The 11,358-nt window shown below is 43.4% G+C and overlaps 1 protein-coding gene across 1 annotated transcript in view; it reads right to left on the bottom strand.

The window, feature by feature from the left end:
• Positions 1–5,420: 5,420 nt before the first annotated feature.
• The window catches only part of LOC146179179 (uncharacterized), a 57,804-nt gene continuing 51,866 nt past the window's right edge, over positions 5,421–11,358 (bottom strand). Inside the window, exon 5 of the mRNA XM_084580139.1 lies at positions 5,421–7,899. Within this exon, the coding sequence (XP_084436265.1) occupies positions 7,400–7,899 (500 nt within the window). The 3' untranslated portion in view covers positions 5,421–7,399. The remainder of the gene's footprint in view (positions 7,900–11,358) is intronic.

Genomic DNA, 11,358 nt, shown 5'->3' with positions numbered 1-11,358 from the left:
GTACATTTTATTGCGTCGTTATTTGCAGACACTGTATTCATTATATGGGAACATGATCATCCTTGCCGCAAATATGGATGTGGCACATAAACTGAATTTTTCACTTGGAAAAAAATTCATTTGAACATTTATCAATATTGTTACATAGCTCCTGATATATATCAATATGAAAATGTCTAGATGGTACGATTTATACATTTTTCTTTATTAGACTGAACTGCAATGTGCTATTTGTACCGACCACAAGTTGCACTCAGTTAAAACGACGCACTTTGGGTGACCAAATAAATTGATGTATTATTCATGTGCTGCAATAAATTGCTACTTTTATTAAATTGCTACATTTGCTGCATGTTTCGAATAAAAAAATGCTAGTGAATATGCATAACAGGCTCCTTTGAAGAGTGATTAACAAACAATGATAACTTTCAGATGATGTGTGCTGTGCTTGCGCTCTTGCTACTGCCTACACCGGCCACCTATCTAAGGAAAGCACAATAACCTGTCAAGACCATGATGAGCTTCAGCGGGAAGTAGCACTGCTTCGCAAATATTAAAGGGACAGAATACTGGAATTTAGGTCTAGAATTTTTTTCAGCACAATGGAAAGATTGATGTTTGAAATGTTTGATTCCATAACGCTTTTGTTAGCAACGCTATAGAAAATGTTTACCGGGAATTTTTCAATCAGTGCTTGCACCCGCTTTTATGTAGTTCGATGCTGGAAACCATGAGCAGCGACCGCGATGATGACTGGTGGTCGACAAAAAAGATGTAACGAAAACAAATATAACTTTCACTCGCCAGACAGTAATCGGGCATGTTTTTCGTGGAGTGACGTCCTTTTCAGTTTCACACTCAATGCTGTTACGGCACAAAAACGCACGCCTCGTCAAGGAAAGTTTTAGTGCGCACTATCATAGCTTCATTCACGGAATTGCAAACACTGTGGCACCATCTAGTGCCAAAACCTGAAAGCATACTTCTCGCGGTTCGAAAGGAGGTGTATTTAAGGACGCACTGAGGAGAGCGCAAAATATAATAAATTATGACAAGCACCCCTGGAAGAAAAGAGAACAGTGTGCAGTTATGAAAATCAGCTATATTTTGTCGATATGTAGTCACGCAAGGTACTACACTGAAAGTAATGGTGTTTCTCCGCTAGATAGCGCCTCAGTTGTTTTTATGTGATTTTCAATGGCAAATTAAAATTTGTAATGCCTCTTTTATTTGATATTGCAGTGCTCGATCTGTAATATATGAGGCAAGATCTTTTTATCTTCGCCATAATCTCATGACATATTTTGGCCGCTGTTTTGTCCCTTTAAGTCCAGTGGCTCCTTCGCTATTTTTTCGCTTCTATGTTTGCTTTCTTGCAATACATTCCTTGCCGTGCATTTTTAATTGATGTCAGCGAGTGGAACCTTCTGGAAATGTGAGCAAGTTTCTATGATAATGCAGCGGTGAAGCCGTCCTTCTGCACTAACCAGTTACAGGTTTGATTCATTCCGCTTCATTTTATTACAGTAAGAACCCGGTGAGGGGCATTACATAAGGAGTGAGAACAAACATTACTGTGCCCAAGTATTTACAATTGCAAGATTTAGTAATGTCGAAAGTTGGGCGAGTTGGTTAACGTTCATGATGGACGTTAACGTTAGCGCTTGTCAGTGTCTTCCTTCCGTCCTTCGTGTACTTTTTCGCGCTATTTTCCATCATGCAAGATTTAGTATTACATTTTCAGCAAGAACAGATGAACATGTGTTGGCAGCAATGTCATCATTCCAGTCTGCAGCAGCACAGGGAAAAGAAAAAGTGGCAAAAGTGACGAGGCACACTTGTGGTTGGGCAACTTAAAATGGCCAATGCATTTTATTAGAAGAAATTTCATTAGTAATGTGAGGAACCTAGCACAAACTGTTACGCACAGTGATACCTAAGCATATATATGATAGAACAAACTGCACAGGGATATTAGCCAATACAGTACATTAGCTATATTTACGGAAATCAGACTGGTTTTGGGCAGCAGTAGAAAGACAACTGCTTACATTTATGAAGGTTCCTAAATGTGGTTAGCGTGGCTATAATTATGTGGTTAGAAATATATTTCTATCATGGACTAAGTACAGAAACTTCAATCAGTGAAAAAAATTCAAGGTATTGCTTTTCGTGCCTTCTCCTGCATAGCAAGGTACACCCTATACTTTCGACATACCTTTGCCAGACCCAGTATACACATCGATTAAGATGTATTTTACGGCACTTTTATTTTAGAAGCTACATAGCTCTGTGGCTCAAGTGCAAATAGAATTGGAGAGTGTTTACAGTTCTCTCGCACAGTCACCTTACAGAAATCTCTGCAGCCTTTGAAGTTGCTTGCTTTGTTTGAAACTAGCTTTGCCTGCAAGCCCCCCAAAATAACTTCTAAAATTTCCTTGCTTAGTCATGAGATCTGTCACTCATTCTAATGTATTGCAAATGTTTAACTAATTATGTGTCTTTAGAAATTGTAGGTTTCTGAATGAAGCCCATGGCTCAGAGCATGGAAAGAACATTTAGCCCTAGGTCTAGAAATGTTTTTGTATGCCTTAGTGGGAACATTTGCACATCACATATATATTAGAATTGTTTAACAGAATGAAAATTTTGCTGCTAAGATCTTGTGATGCGAGGATACGTGGCTCATGCCAGAGATACCTATCAGTGAATGAGGGCGAGGTTCAAACCAGATGGTATTTGTTTGGTTGGTTTGTGGGGTTTAACGCCCGAAAGCGACTCAGGCTATGAGAGACGCCGTAGTGGAGGACTGCGGAAATTTCGACCACCTGGGGTTCTTTAACGTGCATTGACATTGCACAGCACACGGACGCCTTGCTTTTCGCCTCCATCGAAAAGTGGCCGCCGAGGCCGGGATTCGATCCCGCATCCTTGGGAACAGTAGTCGAGCGCCGTTACCACAACTGCAAACTGAGTAGTCCAGAAGTCTCGCTCGCAGCTTGTTCATCAGACTGATCGTAGTGCCGAGGTGTTTTTGCGGTCACAGTTTACAGATGCAATACACGATGCTCTCCCTTAGGTTCAAAAAGACCGCTTGCAAGTCACTAAGCCTGTATTGTCCTCTTCCAGTTTGCTTTCAAGTGAGCGTACAGGCTTCAGGTGGTGGAAACTTTAACTGAAGCAATCTCCCGTTTATTCCATCTGTGTATGCTTGTTTCCCTTAAAATTAATTTGTTAACTTTCCCGATTGGCATTTTTGTACAGTGGGCATCCTGAGCGAAGCACTCACAGAACAGCACCTTCACTGCTCCAGCGTTAAAAGCCCAAGGGGTTATAAGTACATACTTACAACTGGGTGTTTGTGCTTGTGCTGGATGGCTCAGCTCGTGAGCACACATCGGAAAAGGCTCAGCATTGTTTTTCATGCAATGTTTTGGTGCTTTTGTTCATCTTGATTTTAACAACTACTGTGGTCTCGTCAGGTCACCACCTTGTTCCAGTCAGGAAGGCAACAGTGCGAATTTTCATGGCAGAGCAAACCTGTCAATTTTGCACCATGCATGTAAACAAAGCAATAGCTTTCTTGTATATGCGTCTAACTAAACTATCTCTGTAGATTATACGGCCTTTCAAAAGCTGTTCAACATGGCTCCAACTACTACACATAGACACGAAGCTTTAACACCGCTTTTTCATTTTGTAGATATTTTAAATTTTTTTGTTTCAGTTAATTTTTTTAGGAAGGAAGGCACACTGTCAGCATCACCTCTAAGTGAACACCTACACCTATCTGAAGCGCATAAGTCATCGGTTCAAATCCCTGTCGCAAACTAGCATCCAAATTGACTGACATTCTTTGTTTTGTTTGGCCTGTTTGAATGATTTAGGAAGGAAGGCACACTGTCAGCATCACCTCTCAGTGAACACCTACACCTATCTGAAGCGCATAAGTCATCGGTTCAAATCCCTGTCGCAAACTAGCGTCCAAATTGACTGACATTCTTTGTTTTGTTTGGCCTGTTTGAATGATGCCGCCACCTGTTAAAAAGCACAAGTTTTTGGCTCTTCAAGAGAAGTCTGCAATTACAGGTCTGATATTATAGAGGAGTTTGGTACCCATGCAACTTTCTACGATTCTAAAATCCTAAAAAAGCAAGCATCATGGCGGTACTTCAGAACGATGCACAGCACAGGACACTGGCAATGCCGGTCTATGAAGATGTCGACAAGGCCATATTTAAGTGGTTGCTCGACAAGAGAGTGAACTAGTTGCTTTTGTCTAGAAGCCTTGTGCAGAAGGAGGTTGTTGGCTTTGCGTGCATTCTGGGGCACGACCACTTTAAAAGAAGTGCCGCATGGCTAACACGATTCAAAGCTTGGCACGGCATCATTGCTAAGGTGTTGTCAGGAGAGTCAGCAAGCGTCGATGCTGCGGCTACATATTGGATGCAAGTTTATAACGTGGATGACACCAGATTTTTTTACAAATTGCTGCAGTCTAAAAGGGTCGACCTGAGGGGACAAACATTCCACGGCGGCAAGCTGAACAAAAAACGGTTAACCATTACTTTGGGCTCAAACATGAATGGCTCCGATAAGCGTCCTTTCCTCGTGATGAGCCTGAGCAAAAGCCACAGTGCTTTAAAGTTAACCGAAGGCTGCCGAAAGCTTCTAATCGGAAAGCTTGGATGATGCGCAATATTCCCCAGCTGGCTGGAAGCCTTTGAAGCAGGTATGCACTAGCAGACACATCCGTCCGCTTTTTTTTTATAATTGTAGTGCCCACCAGAACAAAGACATCCTGAGGAGCATCTGCTTGATTTCTTCCCTCCAAACTGCATGTCTGTTATCTAACTTCTGGACCAAGGTGTCACTAAGAGTCTCAAGCCAGCATACTAGGGCATACTCATCAGGCAGATGTCACTGAACATAGAAACAAAGTGACCTATGGTGATTGATCTTTTCATGGCGCTAGAGGTGCTTACTGCCGCTTGGTCTGTTACTTATTCACAACTGCTTTAGGCGCACCGGTTTCACCACGTTTTGGCAGCCTTGCCAGAGCCGGAAGCGAGAGCTTCAGCAAGAAAAGATGACCTGCAGCCATGAGCTCAAGCATGGGAACCACCTTGCAGTATGGACACAATGATGCCTGAAGCTGTTGGACTGGATGACTTCTTGTGTGTAAACGCTAATTTGATCATGCACGAGGAGTTCGGTGATGACGCTATTAATGGACAGTGTGTGCTAAGGAAATAAGAGGTGACGAGGATGGTGAAAGACAAGCGAAAGAAAAGCGAGCAAACTCGTGTGATGTACTTAATACTTTCGATGTCGTGGAGTTTCCTTGGCATCCACAACGACGACGAAGCCATGAAAAGCCTATCAGTCTGCAAGGCCCGCGTTATGCAACTCGAACACAGCAAGACGAAGCAGAGCAAATTAAATTAAATTTACATTCTCAGATGTAATGGGTATACTTACTTGTCTATTTTTGCAACAACAAAATTCTCGCTAGAATGTAAACAATTTCCTTCCCGGGCAGTTTCGTTACTGCGGGGTTCAACTGTAATGCAGAGTAATTAGGCAACTTGTAATTTCTAACCCAGTTCAGCCAATCCACTCAACTTGAAGTCATAAACGTGAAGAATGTTTTGTGATCTGGCTGGCAGCTAGTGCGGCTGCAGCAGCAGCCACCACCATCTCCACCCCCACATAACATTGTTACCAGTAGGAGGCAGGCCTTTTGGGGCAGGCAGTCGGAACTGACTGTGTGGCCACCTGCTACTTCTCGGATGTTCCTGCTATCAGTTTGATCCCAACTGCTGCCCCTGGAAATGAACTCTTTGCCTTGCGTCAAAAGACTCTCCGTAGCTGAGGTGAGCTATTCAGCTGCTTGAAAGCATGCTTCAGAAAAGGCCCAAAATAGCAAATTGAGCACGATTGCTCACAGCACCCAAGTCAAAACGTGGAGACAAGGGCAGAGAGACAATGCAGCAAAAGAAATTTATAACAAAATCAAAACTAAACATTAAACAAGCACTTCTGTTCATAATCAGTCCATTTAGCACCCATGTTCAAGAGTGGAAAACAAATGCTGTTAAAGCTAAACAATTTAGAACATTTTTTGCAAGTGAGGCACTAGCATAGCATATTACAACAATATTGTCCTTTTCAAATTGACCTCCAGCATACATTTATACAGACATTTCAACAAAAATATTGCTGTGAAGTAATTGCTGCTAAAGTGGAAATTATAGAATGTTGTGCCCAGGCAATCCACCCGGATTCCAGCCGAGCTGAACAACAAACTTCTCCAGCTAACGCCCCTTTGCAAGCCCGGGTGCTACCCCGCAAGGCAACAGTGCACTTGAAGGAAGCATCTGCAAGCTTCAGTTTAGACATGCCAGTGAATTCCCCGGCGCTGGTCTCCTGGTGGCAGAACGCCTTCACAGCGTGGCAAATTTGAAGTGGGCAATCAGCGTGCTCACTGATTGGACATCTTGGGCCACCTTCAAGTGCTGCCTCCAGATTGGCCAATTCGAGTGGCAACTATTTCCCTGGCTATATAAGTGGGAGTGCTGCTGCTTGGAGACCGAGACCGTCAAGAGCGTCTGTTGAGTGCAGTGCTGCACGCAAGGAGGCATGCAAAGAGGGATGCAATGTAATCTCCCTGGCCATGCTGTGTGAGAACAATTTGCATATGTCTAGTAGCCTTTAGTACCCATGCCAATCTTGCCCTGTAATAGTGTATAAAACGCCTTTCATTCATCCTATCAATGCTGACTCGGAATCATTGCTACCACCAAGGGACATCGCAGCTTTAGGTCATGAAATGGGTAAATGAGCTATGGGCCCTGCAGTATGCAATGGCTCCCCAATCTGAGACAGCTCACAATATGCTCTGCCACGACATCCAGAAAGATAGGCTTCCATTTATAAACCGCTCCTACTTGCTGTGAAAATAATCAACAGGTCTAACAAGGTAAGTGGATATTTCAGTCTCCTGGATAATGTGCTGCCCCCAAATCGGAAGCCAAAAACAAGAGTTAGACATAAGTTTTCAGCTGGTTACTCGCAAGGAGCAGCTTGACATGGCAGAGCGATATGGGCATATTCTCATTCAGAACTCTGCTAACATGAAACAGGCATATTCAATGGCAAATGAACTCGTCCACATCATTTGGGACCTCAGTAACAGAGGCTGAAAAACCAATCAAAAGTTCTTATACTTTGGCTTGCAGGGGCTAATTACATAGAATTAGAATCCAATATCATTCTAAGATGCCAGTACAAGTGCACAAAATATGACGATGGGTATTCAGATGATTTATATGGCCAGTATGTACCATATAAAACTGTCCCGCAACCCGCCCGAATGTTGACATAACACGGCGTGGCTTTATGAAACAATTGGTGGATTGAGGTGGATGTTTTGTTCATGCCACTTGAGGCGTAACCTGCGTCTAAATACCCTTGAGCAAAACCTACACACAAGTGGTTTTTCACATTTGTGGCTTTGCACATGGCGATTTAAATGTGTTGTGGTCACAAAGGCCATGGGACAAAGTTCGCACTTGTAGGGCCTCTCGCCTGTGTGGAGGCGAAGATGCACTGACAAGTTATTCGCTGTTGTAAAGCCCTTGTAGCAATGTGTGCACTGGTATGGTCTCTCGCCTGTGTGGGTGCGGAGATGCTCTACCAAGATATCCTTCCTTGCAAAGCCCTGGCTGCAGTGGCTGCACTTAAAGGGGCGTTCCCCAGTGTGTGTCCGCAAGTGCCTCTTAAAACGTGCGTGAATATCTGTAGCATATCCGCACTGGGTGCACAGGAATCGCCCGTGTCCTCCTGGTGTATTTTGTGAATGCAGAGGCCTGCTGCAGCTTGCATCAGTGGCTGCATCTGCAAATTACAAATAAACCTTTTGAGCTCACCTTCCTAACAAGGAGTGTTACTGTACATAACAATATCCTTTATGACACTTCATGTAACGTATATGTGAAAACTGAAAATATTTTGACATATCAGTCTTCAAATAAAGGATTGTACACTTCAGAGCTTACATCTGTCGTTCATTAGCATGACAATCGACACAGTTTAAACCAAAAAAATATACATATATTGACACTGTAGCCCCCATAAAAGCAAGATATCTTGGGGCGCCATGTGACTCCCAATTCATTAAATCTACAAAAAGCGTATTAACATCTCATAAGATTCCTCAAGTCACGAAGGATATTCAAAAAATTACAGGTGAAAGACCCACTGCAAACCTACAGCCATATTCTCTAAAGCCATCTAATTTACAGTTGCAATATTGCAAGAGAAAACATGTAAGCAGAACTGTGCCTAATGGACTGCAACTCCACAATTAAAAAAAAAAATGCAATGATGATTTGATATTGACTTCAGTGGCAACGAGGCCTCATTACAAAATTCTCTATTCCATCAGGTGCTGAAACAAAGGAATGCAACTACTATAAATGGTGCTTTATGCACACACACACATACACTAGCAAGTAAGGCTCGCAAGTAACAATGCAAGTCACTTAGTACGAGCTGCAAGATGAATTCGTGCATGTGAGCTGTGATGACACACAGAACAGACGTTTTTCTCAGCCAAGTCAATCGTCTTAATGCTTCTTTGATATTCAAAAATGCCAATTTTGGTTTTCCATGCCAGCAGCTATTTCTGTTTAAATCAAAGTACACCTGAAGTGCCCTCTTAAAAAGTGGCATTTTTTAACACATTTTAAGCTAATCACCCCCTTCATGGATCACTGCCTTGTCGTGGCGGAGGGGCTTGCGAAACTCTATGAAAGTCGTGAGCTCTGCTGTGTAGCTCTGCTGGCCACCCAAAATAGACAGGTCACGGCAGAGAGTTCTGACAAAATCTGATTCACTGGAGAAGGTAATGGCAACCCACTCCAGTATTTTCTGCCAAGAAAACCCTATGGCCAGTCACAATACCATTAAAGATATGGCGCCGGAAGATGAGCCCTCCAGGTTGGAAGGCGTCCCACATGTTACTGGGGATGAACAAAGGGCGATTCCTAGTAGCTCCAGGACGAATGAAGCGGCTGGGCTAAAGCCAAAAGGACGCTCAGTTGTGGATGTGTCGGGAAGCGACCGGAAAGTCCGATGTTGCAAGGAGATATATCACATAGCAACATGGAATGTAAGATCTATGACGCAAGGTAAACTGGATGTCGTCAAGCGAGAAATGGACAGATTGAACATTGATATCTTGGGTATCAGCGAGCTCAAGTGGACCGGAATGGGAGAATTTAACTCCGGCGACCATTATGTCTTTTATTGTGGGCACGAATCCAAGAGAAGGAATGGGGTCGCTCTCATAGTAAACAGAAGAATGGGCAAAGCAGTGCTAGGGTACAACCCCAAAAACGACAGAATGATTTCACTTTGGATCCAAGGTCACCCTTTCAACATAACAGTTATCCAAGTCTATGCACCGACCACTACTGCTGAAGAAGCTGACGTTGAGAGATTTTATGCGGACCTACAATGCCTTTTAGACCGCACCCCATCATCAGACGTCGTTTTTCTCATAGGAGACTGGAATGTCGGGAGTGAAGAAATATCCGGAATTACAGCCAAATGTAGCTGGGCAGAGGCTAGTAGAGTTTTGTCAAGAAAACAACCTGACCATAGCAAATACTCATTTTCAACAGCACAAGAGGTGCCTGTGCACATGCACTTCACCGGACGGTCTGTACAGGAATCAGATCGATTATATTCTTTGCCGGCAGAGATGGAGAAGCGCTATACAAGCAGTAAAAACAAGGCCTGGGGCCAATTGTGGCACCGATCACCAGCTTCTTGTTGCCAAAATTAAGCTTTGATTGAGGAAAACGCAGAAAACCAGAAGGCCTTTCAGGTATGATCTGGATCAAATTCCATTAGAATATGCTGTGGAAGTGAGGAATCGATTTCAAGAATTAGATCTAGAAGACAGAGAGCCCGAAGAGATGTGGACTGATGTTCATGATATAATACAAGAAGTTGCTACTAAGGTAGTTCTAAAGCAAAAGAAATTCAAGAAAGCAAACTGGTTATCTGAAGAGGCTTTGCAAATAACTGAGGAAAGGAGGATGGCAAAAGTTATGGGGGAAAGAGAAAGATACAAGGTTCTAAATGCGGATTTTCAGAAAATAGCAAGGAGAGATAAGAATGCCTTCCTGAACATAAGTGCCAAGCAGTTGAGGACAACAGCCAATTAAGGAACTCAAGAGCTCTGTATAAGACAATCAAAGATATCAAAGGAAGCTTCTGTGCTAAGCTGGGCGTGATAAAGGACAAACGAGGCAAGGACCTCACTGAAGCCTCAGAGATAAAGAAGAGGTGGCAGGAATACACAGAAGAACTGTACAAGAAGGACCCGAATGTGCAAACCCAACATAAGACGGTTGTGATTATTGATCTCGAGCCGGACATCCTGAAGAGTGAAGTTGAATGGGCCTTAGCCAGCCTTGCTAAGAACAAAGCTAGTGGAATTGATGGCATTCCAGCTGAGTGGCTTCAAAACCTCAACCATGACGCTGTTAACATTCTGCATACATTATGTCAGAAGATTTGGACAACCATGCAGTGGCTACAGGATTGGAGGAGGTCAGTTTACATCCCCATTCCAAAGAAAGGCAGTGCCAAAGATTGTTCCAACTACCGCAAGATCGCGCTTATTTCGCATGCTAGCAAGGTGGTGTTGAAAATCCTCCAAGGAAGGCTGCAGCAGTATGTGGATCGGGAGCTTCCAAACGTGCAAGCTGGGTTTTGCAAGGGCAGAGGAACTAGAGACCAAATTGCCAACCTTCGCTGGATCATGGAAAAAGCAAGAGTGTTCCAGAAACCCATCTACTTCTGCTTTATTGATTATGCGAAAGCGTTTGACTGCGTAGATCACAGCAGATTGTGGCAAGCTCTCCAAGAGATGGGAGTTCCAATTCACCTCATCTGTCTCCTCAGGAACCTGTATGAAGGACAAGAGGCCACAGTCAGAACTGGGCATGGTCTTACTGATTGGTTTCCGATTGAGAAAGGAGTGAGGCAAGGCTGCATACTGTCGCCCTGCCTATTTAACCTATATGCAGAGTGCATCACGAGGAAGGCCGGTCTGGACGAGTCTTCAGCTGGAGTGAAGATTGCTGGAAAACGTATCAACAACCTTTGATATGTGGATGATACCACTTTAATGGCAGAAAGTGAAGTGGAACTCATGAGACTTCTGATGCGCGTACAAGAAGAGAGTGAGAAGTTTGGGCTTAAACTGAACATTAAAAAGACAAAGATCATGGCGTCTTGCCCTATCAATCCTGGAGCATCAATGGACAAGAAGTGGAAGCT

The sequence above is a fragment of the Amblyomma maculatum genome, chromosome 9, assembly GCF_055883805.1.
Source record: "Amblyomma maculatum isolate TAMU_Amacu chromosome 9, ASM5588380v1, whole genome shotgun sequence".
Classification (NCBI taxonomy): Eukaryota; Metazoa; Arthropoda; class Arachnida; order Ixodida; family Ixodidae; genus Amblyomma; species Amblyomma maculatum.
This window is presented reverse-complemented; position numbering and strand designations above follow the sequence as displayed.